The 21,021-nt window shown below is 42.2% G+C and overlaps 1 protein-coding gene across 1 annotated transcript in view; it reads left to right on the forward strand.

The window, feature by feature from the left end:
- The first annotated feature begins 2,997 nt into the window (after nucleotides 1-2,997).
- The window catches only part of gmip (GEM interacting protein), a 35,387-nt gene continuing 17,363 nt past the window's right edge, over nucleotides 2,998-21,021 (forward strand). The window contains exons 1-10 of the mRNA XM_083779397.1: nucleotides 2,998-3,220; nucleotides 4,874-4,964; nucleotides 5,387-5,471; nucleotides 5,601-5,661; nucleotides 9,717-9,842; nucleotides 14,560-14,624; nucleotides 15,208-15,315; nucleotides 17,351-17,431; nucleotides 17,753-17,902; nucleotides 20,482-20,619. Coding sequence (XP_083635523.1) covers nucleotides 3,151-3,220; nucleotides 4,874-4,964; nucleotides 5,387-5,471; nucleotides 5,601-5,661; nucleotides 9,717-9,842; nucleotides 14,560-14,624; nucleotides 15,208-15,315; nucleotides 17,351-17,431; nucleotides 17,753-17,902; nucleotides 20,482-20,619 — 975 coding nt within the window. The 5' untranslated portion in view covers nucleotides 2,998-3,150. The remainder of the gene's footprint in view (nucleotides 3,221-4,873; nucleotides 4,965-5,386; nucleotides 5,472-5,600; nucleotides 5,662-9,716; nucleotides 9,843-14,559; nucleotides 14,625-15,207; nucleotides 15,316-17,350; nucleotides 17,432-17,752; nucleotides 17,903-20,481; nucleotides 20,620-21,021) is intronic.

Genomic DNA, 21,021 nt, shown 5'->3' on the forward strand with positions numbered 1-21,021 from the left:
TTAATATCAGGTTGTTATCATGTTCAGCAACAGATGACGTGTATAGTTTGATTGATTTGTATTCATATGGCGTCCTAGAAGAAATGTTGGCATGATTGCCCAAAGTTGCCATTTCGTGCAATTTTCATAATCCATGATGGCCACTGAAGTGACTGAACGCCACACAAATGTAACTCTTTAAATTAGGGATGTCCCGATACACTTTTTTTGTTCCTGATCTGATCCCGATACCACAATTTCAATACTGTGTTGGATCGCTGGTTAGACTGACATATTCACCAATACCGATATATGACAAATAAGGGCCGATGCCAATACGTTCCCGATACCGATACAGTATAGAGACATCTCTACTTGAAATGCTTATCCAAGAATGGTGTGTAATATCAATATAGTTTTAGGGTTAGTTATAACATGTGTAACATGTGTAGAATCCATATCTGATGTGGGCAGCGGTGGCAATCTCTGACAAGCAGGTGATTTTCCCATTTGCCGTTTATATCTGTTCGATACTAAACATAGAAATGATCTTTCCGATTACTTTTTGTTGATTTGCATTCATATGAACCTAGAATGATTTTAGCTTGGTTGCATTAACTCTTTGACTGCCGCCATTAAACTCCAGCGCAGTTTGAAACTGCCGCTGCTTACACGCTGCTATTACCTTGCCTCGCTCACATGATGTCCTCTGACAGAATACAGTAATAATGAAACAGAGGACCTACCTGAATACGTCATAGGCTCACATGATGTCCTCTGACAGAATACAGTAATAATGAAACAGAGGACCTACCTGAATACGTCATAGGCTGGTCTGCTGCATTCAGTGGAATCCTCTCTGAAACACATTAGAGTAAATCATGAGTTGATCTGCATTCTGCACTCTGTTGACAGAGCCTCCTCTCTGCCATTGATTGCCATTTGATGAATACAGTATTACGTTTATAAGTAAGTAAGTAAGTAAGTAAATAATGAATCATTATTGATACTTTCTTTTATTTAACTAATAGTAAAACGGTGGAACTCAGTTCATCTTACCTTCAATCAAATCAATCGGTTTCTGACCTACAGGGGAGAAAGAATATTATTATAATACATGAACAAACTCTTATATATACATTTACTACATTTGATCAATATAATCAATATAGTGGCAGTCTTTGACATGTATTTATAGATACATATGGATGGATGATCAAGTGTAGATAGATTTAAAAATCAGTTCAATCAAGACTCACGATTCAGTATACTCCTCCTATAGTATAATAAACGCCCCAGTGCGGCTGCTGCTGCTGCCACTAAGATGAGAGGGAGGATGATCAGTAAAACCATCCCTGCTCTAGATGAGGGCATGTCACTCTCTGAAACACACAATAATAATAACAATAACAATTAAACAATAATAATAACAATAATAATAATAATGACTGCTCCAGAATGTCACTCTCTGAAACACATAGTTATGACACTGTGTAAACATTCTATGTGTATATAATGTTACAGTGAATACAGTGTGAAGAATGTATAGAATGTTACAGTGAATACTGTTGTAGCACTGCCACATAATATTCATTAAGGATTTATTTTAAAGTGTCATTTAAAAGAGCATGGCTTAAATTACCTATTATTTATTATTAGTCATTTCGTCTCTTTTTGTTCATCAGCGTCACTAGGTGGTCCTCAAGTGGCCCTGGAGAGCAGTGGGGACTGACTGTCTGCAGGCCAGGCAGGCAGGTAGGCTCTAAGTATAGTGGAGAGGAGAGTATGTAAGTATGTATCTACCACTCCCTTACGGAGCTATGTGTGTGGGTGGGTGTCTGGGTATGAGCACGAAAACAGCATGGTTGTTTTTCACCACCTGTGCGCAACCTAACGGCAAACGCAGACACACACGTATTAACTGTATATATATGATGCTTTCGGGTGTGCCAGTACAGTACAGTAACAGTACAGTACAGCACAGTAGAGGGACCGCCACACGGTAACTCTGTCATTTCTCCACCGTTTCGGACGTGGGGCGGCTCGCCGGAACCGGCCCGGCCCCCTGGGTGCGTTCCTGTGGGTCTGGAAGTCCCCCCCCCCTCCCGGGAACCCCCACACGGACTTGCACCACTCACTTCACACGGGAGTGATTTTTACTTTATTGTAGGTATTTCCAATTTTCAATACTTTTACTCCACTACTACAGGCAAACTTTTACTACAGTGGTCAGTGGTTACTTTGTAGATTTTGATTATTATTACAACACTTTTAACAATAACCACAACATTTACCACTTCAGCCTCATAGCCTATACATATTTTGGCCATTTGAAAATAGCAAATTTGAAAATAGCAAATCTACAATCTGCTATTTTCAAAGGATTTGTATACATCTTATAGACCTATAAAAACCTGTGAAATGGGACATTCTGTATAATGAGTACTATACTTTTGGTGCATTAAGTACATTTTGATACCTTTTACCAATACTTTCTAATTCTACATTGCAGCATTGATACTTGAAAATACTTTTCCCACCACTGCCGGTCCCATCACTCTCATATACATTCCCCTAATTTCTATTTCATCTATCTCATCTATTTCTCATCTACTCACACACAAATGGGATAACTGGGACAAGGTTCAAGGTTTCTTTATTTTGTCTCCCGAGAGAGAAATTTGTCTTGGACCCCAAAGACCCGCCCTGCAGCATACAGAACAATACAATACAATACAATACATACACTATCCAGATTGTGTGCGTTATAACAATATCCATCAACTAAGAGTTTTTATGTTTTACCAAAAGATGGCAACATCAACACTCCACCTCACTCTGTATGTTTGCTGTGTGACACAGTACTGTAGGTGTGGTCTACTCTACATGACGGCGACACTAATGCACACTTCCTCTTCTCATGGTGGTGAAACCATATTGGCCAACCTCCCCCTCCTCTCTAGAGAGGAAGATCAATTTGAGAACAAGAAGGGCTTGCTGACCAAGGGCTATCCACCCGTCGTTTATCGTCAAGTGTATCTGTACGGTGGCGCATACATGGATCAACACAGATAGTACTTGTTTCTTCATGTGTGTGGTGGTACAACGACCTCGGGGCAGATGAGGGCAGAGTGGTGTTAGGGCCCCTTATGGTGCCGTCACACTGTGGACATGGCAGAGACCCCTGACAAGGACATGGACGAGACCCTGGGCCCTGACAAGGACGCCTCCGAGGCCACAGGTGAGAACAAAAACCAAGTGACATCATTTGGTAGGATTTATTTGAAGCGTTGGTACCTTTCACGGGCATCATGGTTCATTTTGTTTTATATGAGAGATTTGACATCCTTGATTGATTGAATGCTTTATTAGACAGAAATGCAAAACAGCACATATACATTTGGGCTAAAAGGATAACACAAACAAAGTCCTGGGGACTTGTTTCCATTGCGGTCCTGTGTATTCAATTCATCAACAAATATAAAAGACTATATGTAACTCTTTTATACATTTTATAAGTCAGATTCAGTATTTGGCCAATAAATTACTCTAAACTGCCACTGTTGTTAACTTGTTGGGGGGGGGGGGTCTGCTGACATGACTCAGGCAACCTTCTGACATGCACGTTGTGTGTATTCGTGCAAATGTGTGAGTGTGCGTGCCTGTTTTTGTCTTTGTGCGTGCCTGTTTTTGTCTTTGTGCGTGGATGTGCTTGCCAGGGTGTTTACTGTTTGTGGTTTAGTTCTACATCCTCTCTAGTCGGTGCAGGATCGATGAACTTCCTGAACTCTTTTCTCCATTTTGACACAGCAGGCAGTGGCCGTTCTTACACTGTTGTTCTCTGTGCTACTTCTGTATTTACGTGTAACCCAACATGGCTGTCTTTACACAAACGTACTGAAAACGGCGTGACGTTTTGTGTGTTAGGATATAGCAATATATTTGTATGATAGAAAAGCCTCACGTGTGTTTTTATTTTGTCACTGCATTATACTTTCAAGACAATTTTCTGCCGGTGCAGCATATCTATCTTGTCTCTTAAAGGTCACTAATGTATATATGTATATATATGACTGGTACACTGTTGTTATGAAAAACAAGGTGTTTCTGTACAACAGAGCATGATACAGATTGCAAGCAGGATGTGGTTGACCTAAATGGAGACAGCCTCAGAGAGTGAGAAAGATTCGGTTAACTCATTTACATGTTCACACGTGAAACATAAATTTAAACTGAAGATAGTAGAGGTTTTGGTTAATGAAATGCACCATAGTTCATGTCAACTTTCAGACAAAGGTTGTATATATATATATTTTCCAACCAGACAAAATGTATACAATCAAATATCTCTGATTGAAGTAACATTATATTACTCTTAATTCTCCCTTTATTTTAGTAGCAATGCCTTTCACATTATGTTCTTTCTGTCTGGTTAGCTACAAAACAGGCTTATTTGACTGTTTTGAAACAAAAATAAAACTGTTAGTTTTACATATTTTACAAGTTAGTAAGTAGTGTTCACAGCTATATTGTTTCTTTTTACAAAGGCACTTAAACACACATAAAATCGAAGATCTTTTTATATCCTCACAAAACTTTTACAGTCTCACAGTTACAGCAACAAGTTTGCAAGGTTCTGTTTATAGAAGTGTGTGTGTGTGTGTGTGTGTGTGTGTGTGTGTGTGTGTGTGTGTGTGTGTGTGTGTGTGTGTGTGTGTGTGTGTGTGTGTGTGTGTGTGTGTGTGTGTGTGTGTGTGTGTGTGTGTGTGTGTGTGTGTGTGCACGAGAAAGAGAAAGAGAGAGCATGTGAGCATGTCTCATTTGACACTAAGAACTTATATAATATAATATAACAGCTGAAATTGAGTAATACATTGCTCATTTCCCATTCCAGATGTGAAGAAGGCCCCACGTAAATCTGAAACTAAGCGCTACAGTGAGATCTTCCGAGATTTTGATAACCTTGAACTCTCCTTGGAGTATCCGTAAGTCTTACTTTTTTAAACGAAAGTTGCTATGTTTTTCACTCACAGATTGCAAGTTGAACTCATTGTAAATAGTACACATTGTAAATTGTACACATTGTAAATTGATCAGGATACAGAAAGGTATTAGTTGTAGGCATGGAAATGGAACACATTACTGAAAACCAGTCCATTTGTCCAAGTGTCATATTGTTTTAATGTGACCCCTCCTGCCCCAAATCATAATAACAATGCCAAAGGAAACGATATACAATTTAGGCATTTAGCAGATGCTATTAATCCAGAGCGAATTACAGTAAGCAAGAACAACACATGGTAATACCATTAACCAATTAACCAAACATCAGTCGACCATATATGCCAAAGACCCATGAGAGCATTGAGATGAATGAATAATTGTATTTATACATTTTCTTCCGTAGTTCTACGGATGATGCTGATTCTCCGTCCATCCCGGAAGCACCTTCCACGGAAACCGAAGACCCGACAGAGCGAGACGATGTGCCTGTAAGGAATCAATATTTGTCCAGTAAATTATGTTTTATCTCTGAGGGGTTGTTGATGAGGAAACCATTGAGTCAGTTAACAATTGAGGGTATTTATTTGAATCTCTAATGTATATTTTGTCTCTCCCAGCAGTGTGAAGAGATACTACGCTCTGAGTCTGATCCCACCGAACTAGATGGAAGCCTATCAGGTACAATAACTACAATTGCATGTGTATAGCTCAGTGAATACCCAGAAGGCCGCCTGTATGTATCAGTGTGGGGGCATGTGTGTGTTCTTGCCATAGAGGAGACATTGCAGTGGAGACTTGGCTATCTATACCACATTAATACCACATGGATTGATTGATCCATGTGGTATCATCGGAGCGGAACCCTGTGAAGAAAAGAGAGTTGAGCCAGAAGGCAAAGCTCTACCGAGCAATCTTATTTCCTACTCACCTATGGTTTTGAAGTGTGAGTCATGACCTAAAGAACAAGGTCGCGAATACAAGCGGCCGAAATTCGTTTTCTTCGACGGGTGGCTGGCATTTCCCTTAGAGATAGGGTGAGAAGTTCAGTCACACGAGAGAGACTTGGAATAGAACCGCTGCTCCTTCGCCTGGAAAGGAGCCAGCTGAGGTGGTTCGGGCATCTGGTTAGGATGCCTCTCGGGCATCTCTAGGGCGGTCCTCGACGCACGTTCCACCGGGAGGAGACCCCGGGGCAGACCAAGGCGCAGTTGGAGGAAACACACCGACTCACTGGCCTTGGAACGTCTCGGGATCCCATAGGAGGAAGTCACTAATGTTGCTCTGGAGAGGGAAGTCTGGACTCTGGAGCACTCTGGTGGAGCTGTTGCCCCCGTGACCCGATTACGGATAAGCGGTTATGGATGGATGGATGGATGGATGGATGGATGGATGGATTGATTGATCGATTGACATTTTTATTTCACAGTATGTAGAATGGGTACATTTCAAATGAAACAAAATAAAGGGGTGAGGGGTGAGGGGGGGGGGGGGGGGGGGGGGACTCAGACATTGTTTACGGGGGCCAGTTTTGAATTACAGCTGTCCGTACAGTGGGTGCCCTTTGAGAGCTGTTTTGAAGTGATGATATTGTCACCCACTCATCATACTGTGTGTGTGTGTGTGTGTGTGTGTGTGTGTGTGTGTGTGTGTGTGTGTGTGTGTGTGTGTGTGTGTGTGTGTGTGTGTGTGTGTGTGTGTGTGTGTGTGTGTGTGTGTGCGTGCGTGCGTGCAGGATTTGCCAGGGGGGTTTATTATAGTCAGCAACACTAGATGCCTTTTCTGTCCATCTATCCATCAATAGACAACCTAGTAATGAATTGACATTGGGAATGATTCGTGAGAAGCCTTTTTAGTGGCTCGTAGTCGTAGTGTCTCTCTATAAATGTCTTGGAACAGTCCACTTTAACCAGAGAGAATGAGACAACCAGGTGAACAGTCCACTTTAACCAGAGAGAATGAGACAACCAGGTGAACAGTCCACTTTAACCAGAGAGAATGAGACAACCAGGTGAACAGTCCACTTTAACCAGAGAGAATGAGACAACCAGGTGAACAGTCCACTGTAACCAGAGAGAATGAGACAACCAGGTGCTCACTGGAGACGCACAAGTCAGTAAAAGTTAAAATGGTAAAAGGTCCTCCTGGATTACCCATCAGTAAAAAAAGGAAAAAACAGCACCCTGTTTTCCTTTTAATTTGCCTCTGAGGGTGGCGCTAAACAGGATGTGGATAGCAGGATGTTGCCCGTTTGCTCCGCCTTAGGCCCTCCTCTTCCGGTTGGGCGCCTATGTTTTCATTCCCACCACTTTAACTGTTCTTGTTTTCAAACAATTAGACGCGTGGACTAATCTCTAACGTGATTACGATGAGACAGGGGCAAAGAGAGGATTAGAGCAAAAGGTGCAGCTGTTGTAATCAGTGATATTTTTCAAGTCAAGACCAATATTAATTTGAATTTTAAAATAGTATACCTTAAAACTAACTTTAAAACACCTCTGGTGTCATTTTAACGTCTACTCTACTACGTCTACAGTTTTGAAATTGCTTTATTCAATATTTAGATATTTGGATTGAAATAATACAGCAGCCTCACGCATTTGATTAGAAAGACAATATATCAGTGAATCTTAACATGGTAAATTGGAGTTTGACGTTACAAAGGGCCTTGCAGCTCCAATGGGTTTATATAGGAAGATGTCGGATGTCAAATATCTAAATATTGAATCAAGCTACTTAAAAGGTGTCTCGGGTTCACACAAAAACCAAAGTGGACGTTAAGGTAACCCAGAAATGTTTTAAACACACCTTTAAACTCCAACATGAGGAGGATTCACCTCAGCTGGCTGGAGATAAGTAGACAAATCAGTGCTAAATAGATTGACCCCGTTGAGGACTCACATTATCAGGTATTCACAGCATGCATTAGAGATTAGGGATTAGGGAGCCACATTCAGTAGTGTTTAAATAACACTGAGAAATAAATGGTGCTCATAAGGAGCTTACCGGTACATTAGATACAGGCACTAGTTTAAATCACCCCTACTCCCTCTCCTATAATACATCCACCCATTTCTCCTGTCCCTCAGTCATTCTGTAAACAACCTCATGAAAGGAGTTGTTTCTATCAGACATTCTCTATGAAATTCTCACTACGTAAAATCCTAACTGCAAGAGAAGGAGTGCCGGAACATTCTTGAACATTTCCCCAGTGCACCATGCACTGTTTGTCTGGGATTGGCTCTCCATCAGGTCCTTATCCGCCTGGCGCTCTGTCACCCACCAGGAGCTAAAGCTCACACGGCTCTACGCTAAAGCCTGTCACTCTGCAATCTGGACCTGTCATGGTTTAATCCCCAATCCCAGCACAGGAGGCTCAAGGCAATGTGAAGCTACTGAGAGCCTGGACTCTGAAAGGAGAGATGCAGATATAGCAAGACCGAGAGAGGTCAACCCGGCACACAATCTGGCCTCTCTTCAGACTGATTGTGGATCTTGTGGATTTTGCTTACAGATGGAGTTGCAGAAAGAAATCAGCATGGCTTGATTCTTTTTTCTTTTTTACTACTGGCTTCTGTGACAGACTAGTGAGAGACTTCTGTGACAGACTAGTGAGAGACTTCTGTGACAGACTAGTGAGAGACTTCTGTGACAGACTAGTGAGAGACTTCTGTGACAGACTAGTGAGAGACTTCTGTGACAGACTAGTGAGAGACTTCTGTGACAGACTAGTGAGAGACTTCTGTGACAGACTAGTGAGAGACTTCTGTGACAGACTAGTGAGAGACTTCCGCACTTGGATCGTCCAACTGAGGAACTTGAAAGAGAAGTTGCACACATTCTCAGAAATGGCACATTTTGGCCCAGCCAAAATATTTAGCCTGAGACCTGGAACTGGAGCGTCAACCGTTTATTTTCTAAAAAAAATAATATATGATATATAAAGGAAGTGAAAGCCTCTGGGTTAATCTCTGCTTTTAAGTTCAGCTGCTGAAACTGACATCCATCTGAAAGGTGGATTGGCAGTGGGGCACTGAGGGAAAGGAAGGGAGAGGGCTGCTCTCTCACAGTGACTCAGAGAGGGAAGAAGAGCAGCTGATGTCAGAGAGAGTGATCTCATGTCAGCATCCTGGCTGGCCGACCACAGAGCAGCTGTAATATGGGTATGCATGCACACGGCATATGGGCTCTGACTGGTTTGGGTGACACTGCTCTCAAACCAGAGATGTGTCTCTCTCTAGCTAATGGAGCCCAGCTGTGATTCAAGAGTCATTGTATACATGCTCCTACATGTATACGTGCAGTGAAATGTTGGTGTGGCACACTCCGCCAGAGAGGAAGAAACCAGTGAGGGAATTGATCTGGCTGAAGCCTTTTGTCTTAGGTCTGTTTGTGGAATTTCTACATGATGTTTTGGGACACACTGGATATTCATTCTACTGTTGGAACATGCAGTATACATGCTGTTTGCTGAGATATAATGGGAAGTTACAGCGCTTTTTTGAAATCTGAAGACCAGCTATGACTTCCCGTGTGCAGTCATTGCATCCTACATGGGGTTTGTGTGCAGCTTCTTTTTTGTTGTTGTTGATAAATTTGTTCTTAATCAGAGTTTTGATCAGTAGAGTTGTGTATACATTTGATCAAGAAGACCATCCATTTCTAAGTATTTGTTTTTGGACTGCAGCTGAGGTGTTTAACCTGCCCTGGAGTCATGCTCATGTACTCCCTCTCAGCCCAGGATGCTGACCTGGTCCTCTGTCGCTGTGAGGGTGGAGTTGAGATGGCCCTGCAGTACACCAAGACCTGGTGCCGCTACGCCAAGGACCTCCTGGCCTGGATGGAGAAGAGAATGAACCTGGGTAAGCGCATGCGTGTGTGTGTGTGTGTGTGTGTGTGTGTGTGTGTGTGCGCTCGCGTGCGCTGTGTGCCTAAGCTTGTGTGTTTCCAGAATTATGCAATTATTGGAAACACAATAATTGCATAATTGACGAACACAATTGGCTGTGTTCGGGGGAGCGAAGCTGTGCAGGACGGGTGATATTCGTCACTGCACGCATTCTTGCGGGCTGGGGTGTCACTTCACCAGGGAATGTTGAACGGAAGGAGTAGGACATCCTCCCAGTCCACACTGGCAGGTTGAGCCAGTAGGGTAGAACAGCAGTATGTCATTCAGTATATAAGCCAGTAGGGTAGAACAGCAGTATGTCATTCAGTATATAAGCCAGTAGGGTAGAACAGCAGTATGTCATTCAGGATATAAGCCAGTAGGGTAGAACAGCAGTATGTCATTCTGTTGAGCCAGTAGGGTAGAACAGCAGTATGTCATTCTGTTGAGCCAGTAGGGTAGAACAGCAGTATGTCATTCTGTTGAGCCAGTAGGGTAGAACAGCAGTATGTCATTCAGGTTGAGCCAGTAGGGCAGAACAGCAGTATGTCATTCCGACGCAGCATTAGTACGACATGCGTCCGCATGTCGGACATGCGCTGCTCCCGTGCTTGCGGTTATGGTTTAGGGTTTGAGGTAGGTTGTCGTTTGTTGGACCAATGACTAGTCTGAACTACGTACTGCACCCGAACAGCAGTGGCAAGCAGTGGGAGGAATTAGTTGGCTTTTTTTCCCTTCATTTTTTCTCTTTGTTTTATTAAAATAAAATGATGCTCTACTTATATTTAACCTGGATTGAAGTCATGACTCTCTGTTTCCAAGATTGTTATGACAGGTCACAGGTGTTCATATTAACCCATTCTGAACGGGCACCCATTTTGGTGTCGGCATCATGTTATGCTTTAGCTATTGAAAAATAGCAGATCTACAAGCTCATATCGCGCCACCGAGTGGCGCGATACGAGCTTGTAGGTCTGCTATTTTTGAAAAATTGAAGAACGACTGACATAGAAACATAGCTTATTCAGAAAACTGTCATTTTCAAACAGACATTTTTAGAATCTGATCTCAGGTCAGAATGGGTTAAGCACCTGGAGGTAACGCTATAGGTACCACGTTCCCATAATTCACCAAACACACAGGGAGGTAACGCTATAGGTACCACGTTCCCATAATTCACCAAACACACAGGGAGGTAACGCTATAGGTACCACGTTCCCATAATTCACCAAACACACAGGGCTCATCTTGCCCAGTGTCAGTACATGAAGGGTCAGTGCTGTTCAGCCAATGTTCCCTAGTAGGGAGAGAAGGATTAGAGGGAAGATTATTCAGTTAAACGCAGGGTAATTGAAATGTCAGAGTGCCCCGAAAGTGCATGCAGCCTTTGCACAGGGATCACTCTGGCATGGTGCATGCAGCCTTTGCACAGGGATCACTCTGGCATGGTGCATGCAGCCTTTGCACAGGGATCACTCTGGCATGGTGCATGCAGCCTTTGCACAGGGATCACTCTGGCATGGTGCATGCAGCCTTTGCACAGGGATCACTCCGGCATGGTGCATGCAGCCTTTGCACAGGGATCACTCCGGCATGGTGCATGCAGCCTTTGCACAGGGATCACTCTGGCATGGTGCATGCAGCAGCAGCCCGCACACAGGTGCCCATAGTTACTGTCTCTGTCAGCTTTGATGCCAAACATGTTAGCCTGTTGGTAGCAATCACACGGAACCCTGCCTGGCTATGACAACAATAGTGCTGTTGGGCAACAACAAGAATACATGACTAACCCATTCTGACCTGAGATCAGATTCTAAAAATGTCAGTTGTTCTTCGATTTTTCAAAAAATAGCAGACCTACAAGCTCGTATCGCGCCACTCGGTGGCGCGATATGAGCTTGTAGATCTGCTATTTTTCAATAGCTAAAGCATAACATGATGCTGACACCAAAATGGGTGCCCGGTCAGAATGGGCTAATGGCAGGCAGGGTGGAGCTCGGGCGCACACAGTTGTGCATTACTCAAACCTTAGAGATGATGCCGTAATCGTGTAAGAGTTCCAAAGACGAGCTCAGAGGTATGTTATTGTCCAATTTAAATGGCAGCTTCACACTGTGCCCCGGGCAGTCACACCATGAGTGTAAACATATCATATAATATCAGTGTTTAACAACAGAGCAGCCTGCCCGAATGATGTGGAGCAGCATTTATCATGATGATGTGATGATGATATATTGATGTCAGTCAGCAGTGAAGCTATGCCTTGATTAATAAACATTATTTGTATAGTGCTTTTCCAAAACAAGTTTACAAAGTGCTTCATGGACATAAAAACAATAGACAAGAAAAATGTGTGAAAGGAAATTTATATGCAGTTCAATAAAAAAAAGAAGATTGATGGAGCGATGAACGTAAAGTCTAGCAGTCCATTCCTCTAGTTAAAAATGTGATTTTAAAAGAGCTTTAAAAGTGGACACTGGGATAGCCTGTCTAACTTCCAACTAAAGTTTATTCCACAAGTGTGAAGCCCACGGCAAATGCACTGTTGCCTTCTGTTACAAGCCTTGTCCTGAGGACCAAAGTAATAGCTTGTCTGCACATGCAAGGCCGTTAAAGTGATTTAAAAACAAACAATACAACTTTAAAGCATGTTCTGAACGCCACAGGTAGCCAGTGCAGTGAGGTATGGGTAATGTGGTCATGAGTTTTCATAAGCTTTACAGTAATTGTCTCTGTATTCTAATTAACTATAAAAGCAAGGTTGTATCATCCAGTTAATCAAATTGGTAGTAAGTAACTGAATCCAAGCAGTATTTGATATGTGCCCAATATAGCCATGCGACAGACTCCTGGTATTGTTTTCACATTATGAGTGGTGTTTATATGTCTGTCTGTGGACAAATATTTCCAACGGAATATTCACAACCGCGCTCAATGCAGTCACGAAACCTTACAGGTGTGTAGGTGAGTTTGAAGATGGGTGTGGGAGCTTGTAGATCGTAATCATTTGTTTTCTAATTTATAGAGTTTCTTAGTTTTGTATTTTGATTTATTCATTATATTACAAAAAAATGTAATTTGTGAAAAATTTAGCTATTTATTTTAATTATTTTGCATCATAAAATGGCAGCGGGACAAAACGCATTGTGAAATGTGTAAATAGTGTAGATCTGCTATTTTCATGTATATTATTATTGCGACCATAGGTCGCAGTATACTATTATGTCAGTCGGTTGGTTGGTCGGTCACGCCTCCATATATGGTCACACCACGTGACGTCGCCCCTCCATATATGGTCACGGCTCCATTATGGTCACGCCTCGTGACATCATGCCTCGTGACATCACACCTCGTGACACGTCATGCCACCATATATGGCCGTCTCCATCTATGAAGATCACGACACTGATTTATCAAACCCTGGATAGCCATAAAAATAGAGAAATGGAAGAGCTGCAGGGATCAGTTAGTTATTGTCTCCACCAGGCCGAAGGCATGGGGGGAGAGTATGTTTTGCACTCCGTCCGTCCGTCCGTGTGTCCGTCCGTGTGTCCGTGTGTGTCCGTGAGCAGCTAATCTCGGCCACCGTTAACCCGGTCGATGCCAAATTTTGCACACACACTCCCTGGATGCCAACGATGAACCTCTGCCCCAAACTTTCCAGAACGGCCTGTTATAGCGCCACCAGGAGGCCGCTTTGTGCAAAACAAGTTTTTGCACAGTACACCTACAGATTTTGTCCAAACATTGCGCAAATTGGTACACAGTCTCTCTAGAGCCATTCAACGAAACGGGTCTTTCAGATTTCTCAGACTCCATCCTGATTGGTTAAGATTGGCTTCCAAAGTTCACAGGAGTGCTCAGTTTCAAACAAAATGCTGCAAATCATGAACACATCGCGTGATTTCCGTGAAATTGTGCACGCACATTCCCACTAGGCCGAGGAAGAAATGCCACATGAACAATTTCAACTCAGCCTCAAGGTGGCGCTATAACTGGCCGAAAAGTGTTTTTACCTCTAACTGCACGGATCTGTGGATAACTTTGTATGCCAACTCCCTAGTTTACTTTTGTTGCCCTTTTATCCAACCACCAGATGAAGGCAAGCTGCAATGTCCTACATTCCTATCCTGGTGGAGACCTGTGCCCAGAAGGGCACTTTTTCTAGTTGGCTCTTAAACGGGTGCTCTTTGGTAATACAGGTAGAACCATATACAAAAAAATGATCTTTCCTTCAAGTTGTACTGCTTGATTCCCAAAGGTGTAAATTGCAGACTTGAAAAGAAAAAAAAGGAATCCAAGGCACTCGACCAAAAGGTCTTCGTCAGGGTCTATCTGAATCGATAGCCATACATGGAGAAGACTGGATCATCCTAGATCTGCATATATGGAGCCGGCCAGCAACTCTACATCTGACCTCAAACCCTTAGATCTCCATATATGGAGCTGACCTGTTCTGACATTCCATATGTTGTTCCCGCCCCACCTGTCCTTCCTCTTCGATGTCTCCCTTTTTACTGATACCTGTCCATTCAAACTCTAGACGGAAAATGAAGGCTGGGCCCTCAACAAACCCTGTACACTCAAGACACTGCCACCCTAAGAACTCCATATATGGAGCTGACCTGTTTTGACCTTCCATGTGTTGATCCGACCCCCCCCCCCATGCCAATCATGATTTCTGTTCACAGAACAAGAATTTTCTAAAAACATAATGAAGGCTGCAGACGGTGCCAGGTCCTGTGTGTCACAGCAGGTATGTATGTTGTATGTTGTATGTTGTATGTTGTATAATGACGCAGTGTGTCCAACAAGGCCAGCATAACATGTGTCTTTGGGGTCATTTATACTATAGTTTTAACTTTTAACACATTATAACCTGGGGCCAATTCTACAACATTTATAACCTGGGCCAATTCTACAACATTTGGAGAATGGAAAGTGTGAGAACTACTGCTTTAGAAAAATGTTCAAAAATAGCAGATCTTGTTCATAGTATTCTCATTGTGTTTGCCTGAACATGGCATAAAGCCATACCTCGTTGCATGGTTAATGGTTGATATTTAACAAATAGCGATAATGAATCTTCCTTACAAACTGTACCTTGTTGTAAAGGTGACTAATCAACGATTAAAATGATATAAAATACAATACCAATTAGTATTATCAAAGTGGAGAAATATTGGACCAACGTTTCTGAACTTTTTGTGCTGAGTTTACTTTGTTTATAGGAATTGTAACACATTTTATGCATGATATTACTATAATATTATTATAATAGAGCCACGCTTGCTAAAAACTGTGCGTTAATAGACAGGTTGTCTCCCTTGTCTTTGTAGGTTAAGATGCCTTTACAATACATCTACACCATGGCCCTGGAGCAAGACATTAAGAACAGTGCTGCTTCCAGACAGACTATAGAACAGATACAACAGCGCTGTTACCAGGTAGACACACACACAGACACACACACACACACACACACACACACACACACACACACACACAGACTGTGTCACACACTTCTGTGTCACACAGAATAAAGGTCCTTGCAGACGGATGGGTTTTTCTGCAAGTCTGCAAGGACCTTTTGTCCCTCACACAAGTAGAATTTTCCGGTTTGATTGATTGATTGAAATATTTATTAACAGTTTGTAGAATTTACAGTACATTTTAAGCACAAACTCAATACAAAGACTGTTAACTGTGAGTGGACGACCCAATTAAGCATTGTTCAATTCATCAAAACATTTAGAGACATACAAACATTTAGAGACATACAAATAGACATTTCTATGTAGCTAAAGAACAGAACAGGAATTCATCATATAGGAAGCAAAAAAGGGACCCACACAGTAAGATCCCTAGTGTTACGCTCCTAAGAATGTACAAATGGAGCCGAGAACCGAGAGATGGCCAAGTTCCAAATAAATAAACACTTGGGTTTTTACTGTGCATGGCTTGTATTGTAGAGACGTGTAAAAATGTATGTTTGTGATCTGGTGTCTTTGTCTGAAGGCCTTGGCTGTATGTAATGTCTGTCTGTGATCTGGTGTCTTTGTCTGAAGGCCTTGGCTGTATGTAATGTCTGTCTGTGATCTGGTGTCTTTGTCTGAAGGCCTTGGCTGTATGTAATGTCTGTCTGTGATCTGGTGTCTTTGTCTGAAGGCCTTGGCTGTATGTAATGTATGTGTGTGATCTGGTGTCTTTGTCTGAAGGCCTTGGCTGTATGTAATGTCTGTCTGGATCTGGTGTCTTTGTCTGAAGGCCTTGGCTGTATGTAATGTATGTGTTGTGATCTGGTGTCTTTCTCTGAAGGCCTTGGCTGTATGTAATGTATGTGTTGTGATCTGGTGTCTTTCTCTGAAGGCCTTGGCTGTATGTAATGTATGTCTGTGATCTGGTGTCTTTCTCTGAAGGCCTTGGCTGTATGTAATGTATGTCTGTGATCTGGTGTCTTTGTCTGAAGGCCTTGGCTGTATGTAATGTATGTGTTGTGATCTGGTGTCTTTCTCTGAAGGCCTTGGCTGTATGTAATGTATGTTTGTGATCTGGTGTCTTTGTCTGAAGGCCTTGGCTGTATGTAATGTATGTCTGTGATCTGGTGTCTTTGTCTGAAGGCCTTGGCTGTATGTAATGTATATGTGTGTGATCTGGTGTCTTTGTCTGAAGGCCTTGGCTGTATGTAATGTATGTGTTGTGATCTGGTGTCTTTGTCTGAAGGCCTTGGCTGTATGTAATGTATGTGTGTGATCTGGTGTCTTTGTCTGAAGGCCTTGGCTGTATGTAATGTATGTGTCTGTGATCTGGTGTCTTTGTCTGAAGGCCTTGGCTGTATGTAATGTATGTGTTGTGATCTGGTGTCTTTGTCTGAAGGCCTTGGCTGTATGTAATGTATGTGTGTGATCTGGTGTCTTTGTCTGAAGGCCTTGGCTGTATGTAATGTATGTTTGTGATCTGGTGTCTTTGTCTGAAGGCCTTGGCTGTATGTAATGTATGTGTTGTGATCTGGTGTCTTTGTCTGAAGGCCTTGGCTGTATGTAATGTATGTGTGTGATCTGGTGTCTTTGTCTGAAGGCCTTGGCTGTATGTAATGTATGTGTTGTGATCTGGTGTCTTTGTCTGAAGGCCTTGGCTGTATGTAATGTATGTGTTGTGATCTGGTGTCTTTGTCTGAAGGCCTTGGCTGTATGTAATGTATGTGTTGTGATCTGGTGTCTTTGTCTGAAGGCCTTGGCTGTATGTAATGTATGTGTTGTGATCTGGTGTCTTTGTCTGAAGGCCTTGGCTGTATGTAATGTATGTCTGTGATCTGGTGTCTTTGTCTGAAGGCCTTGGCTGTATGTAATGTATGTGTTGTGATCTGGTGTCTTTGTCTGAAGGCCTTGGCTGTATGTAATGTCTGTTTGTGATCTGGTGTCTTTGTCTGAAGGCCTTGGCTGTATGTAATGTCTGTTTGTGATCTGGTGTCTTTGTCTGAAGGCCTTGGCTGCCAAGAGGAATGAGCTTGATAAGTGGCGCAGAGAGTTTAAGGAACAGTGGACAAAGCAACAAAAGAAGATGGTGAGTTGTTTAGCAACCTTTAGCGTCCAGTAATGTTTTTTTTAATGATACTACTGAGAGTGATTTAACTATATTTTAAAATACTCTTTTCTTAACTCTCTATATTTTAAAATACTCTTTTCTTAAAGAGTATTTTATTTTCTTAACTTTGAATTAATATTTTGAATTGAATTAATGTCAATGTGGAAGTACTGTATGTTCCATTCATTGAGCACAGTCTGTTCTGTGTGTGTGTGTGTGTGTGTGTGTGTGTGTGTGTGTGTGTGTGTGTGTGTGTGTGTGTGTGTGTGTGTGTGTGTGTGTGTGTGTGTGTGTTTTCAGAATGATGCAGAGTCAGCTCTGAAGAAGGCCCGGCACCAGTACCTCCAGCGCTGTGAGGACCTGGAGAAGGCTCGGGTTGTAGATGATACGAGTGGACACAAAACCATCGACAAGAAGACCAGGAAGTCCAGGGATGAAGCCCAGACCAAGGTGAAATATGATATGATAGAATTACCCCGTTTTCATGTGACCAACGTGCAGCCAGGGAGTATAGAGCACCGAAGTCCTGACGTAACTCGCTCATCCCGACGATTCCCCTGGTTCGCGGAAGTAATTTCTCTATGGAGAATAACATGGGGTGATCTTAATATCGTCTACTATAAGCGTTGTGGTCCAAAAATAAACAAGCTGTCTCTGCGTTATTGTCGGGAAGGTGTCTCTGTATCGTTTGCAACAGTCAGTCACTCATATATGATACAGTCTGCTTCTAGCGAAAATCTAACTAATTCAGCAGCAGTAACATTATCGTTTTCTCTCAGTCAGTTGATTCTTCATATCCATATGAGTGAAGCGGCCGGGGTGACATGTTTATTTTTCAAACACAGTTGTTATATGAGGCGATCTAAAATCGCCTCAATGGGGATTTCAATGCAACTAAACAAATACATGAACCTGGGGACTGACGCCCTCTACTGGAAGTGACGTCAGACTTCGGTGCTCTATAGTGGACATTTAGACATTTGAAATCCATCTCGTGTGAAAACAGTCACTTTCTACTAGTCTTTGGTATGACCCGGCCGGGGAATTGAACCGTACCTCCCATTCTCAGGGTGGACACTCTAACCACTAAACTAGTGTGAAGAATACAGTCATGTACAGGGCAATGACTTTCTGGAACTCTCTACCAGTATGCATTACAGAAATTAAGGGTAAAAGGCATTTTAAGAAAAGACTGAAGGACTTTTTATATATATGGTAAATTGTAATTCTGTTTATTTTAATGTAATCTAGAGTGAATGCACGGTTGTTGCATGGTTGTTATGCTTTAATGTATTTATTTTGTGATATCTGTAATGTTGTTCTTATTTCAAATTTTTTATGTATATTATTCTGTGAGGACCCCAGGAAGAATAGCTGTAGGTGTAACAGCTAATGGGGATCCTAAATAAACTAAACTAAACTAAACAGAGTAGACCTTTCAACAACTACAAAGAGAGGGGTGTTATAGTAGTATAAACTACATTGTTACAAAGACCAATGGTCTTTTGATTTAAGAGGTATAAATACCATGTGACTGGTATAAAGCAATGTGGGGGGGGGGAGGGGATGAGTGTGATGGTCAGATGAGTCATTCTTCACATATTTTCCACAACTCAATATACAAAGTTGATTTGGTTTGATTGCAAATCAAGTGTGATTGAGTTTATCCTATAATAATAATAATAATAATAATGAATTGCATTTTTATAGCGCTTTAGACCAGGAAATATCTCTCATTCCCCCAGACTTTCCATTGTTGAGCCATAGCGAACAGAAATAAACTTCCAGGATGACAATGCAGAGTGTGATGGTCAGATGAGTCATTCTTCACATATTTTCCACAACTCAATATACAAAGTTGATTTGGTTTGATTGCAAATCAAGTGTGATTGAGTTTATCCTATAATAATAATAATAATAATAATGAATTGCATTTTTATAGCGCTTTAGACCAGGAAATATCTCTCATTCCCCCAGACTTTCCATTGTTGAGCCATAGCGAACAGAAATAAACTTCCAGGATGACAATGCAATGTCAATTATTTTTGGGTCCACTTTAAATATCCTCACGGCCCACCATTGGTCCCCGGCCCACAAGTTGAGAATCAGTGCTAGACAGTCCATAGACAAATTATGCCAAGGCAATTTGCTACCAGCTGTTCTGGTGGCTTAACACCTTACTAAGACACTTTATGTTGGTTTTTCCTTTCATTTGATACCTTGTGGTGACCCAGCACCTTACTAAGAAACGCTTTCTCCCTAAATTTGTCACTGTCTGTAGACTATGTATTTTCTTTTTCTTTTTTTATGAGAGGGAGTGAACCACAAATTGATGTTTTTGTAGTGAAACTTCACTGGAGCTGTTGTTGCTCTATTGTTGCTTGGGCATTGCTGCAAGTCATTAAAAGCACATTAGAAGAACATTCTGTGTGCAGTTCTGTGCACTATAATAATCACCACAGTGATCATATGTGATATGTATGCATATTATGTATGCATGTAATGTATGTATGTGTAATTGCTTTTATACAGCCAATACCACGGCACGCATACTGACAAACAATATATGTCATAGCCATATAAAACAATAAATGGGAGACAAGCAGACAGCCAGAGAGGCCACTGGCTCTCTCCATGGTTATTGGTTACCATAACACTCGGCAAAGCAACCGCATAATTCATGCTTTACGGGAATTAATAACGGTGCTCGAATGCATTTCTCACCATTTACATTGCCTGGCTCATGCTTCCCCTCAGCATAAAATGTTTATAATGTATGTGGCTTTAGGCTTACGAAGCTTAATGATGCACGTCAAGTACAGTGATATCATTTTGTCGCTATTTAAAACAGTTTTACAATGTATGCATTTAGCAGAGTTTCTACAGTACGTCAGCTATATAATGCAGTACGTCATGCATTGATGTTATCTCTCGGTCTATATAATGCAGTACGTTATGCATTGATGTTATCTCTCGGTCTATATAATGCAGTACGTTATGCATTGATGTTATCTCTCGGTCTCCTCCAGATGACGGAGTCGGAGGGCCTTTACAGGCAGGGCGTCTACGATGCCCGCTTCCAACAGGATGAGTTGGTGAAGGCCAAAGATGTCATTATTTCTCACATTCGCAAGCTGGTCTGTCAGGGAGACACCGTGCTCAAAGAGGTTGGTGTGACATTAAGCTGGTCTGTCAGGGAGACACCGTGCTCAAAGAGGTTGGTGTGACATTAAGCTGGTCTGTCAGGGAGACACCGTGCTCAAAGAGGTTGGTGTGACATTAAGCTGGTCTGTCAGGGAGACACCGTGCTCAAAGAGGTTGGTGTGACATTAAGCTGGTCTGTCAGGGAGACACCGTGCTCAAAGAGGTTGGTGTGACATTAAGCTGGTCTGTCAGGGAGACACCGTGCTCAAAGAGGTTGGTGTGACATTCAGTCTGTCAGGGAGACACCGTGCTCAAAGAGGTTGGTGTGACATTCAGGAAGCATATTCCACATTCTATGTAACAAGCAACATTAACCCATTCTGAACGGGCACCCATTTTGGTGTCGGCATCACGTTATGCTTTAG

This window comes from Protomyctophum parallelum (genome assembly GCF_964188405.1).
Source record: "Protomyctophum parallelum genome assembly, chromosome: 13".
Taxonomy (NCBI): Eukaryota; Metazoa; Chordata; class Actinopteri; order Myctophiformes; family Myctophidae; genus Protomyctophum; species Protomyctophum parallelum.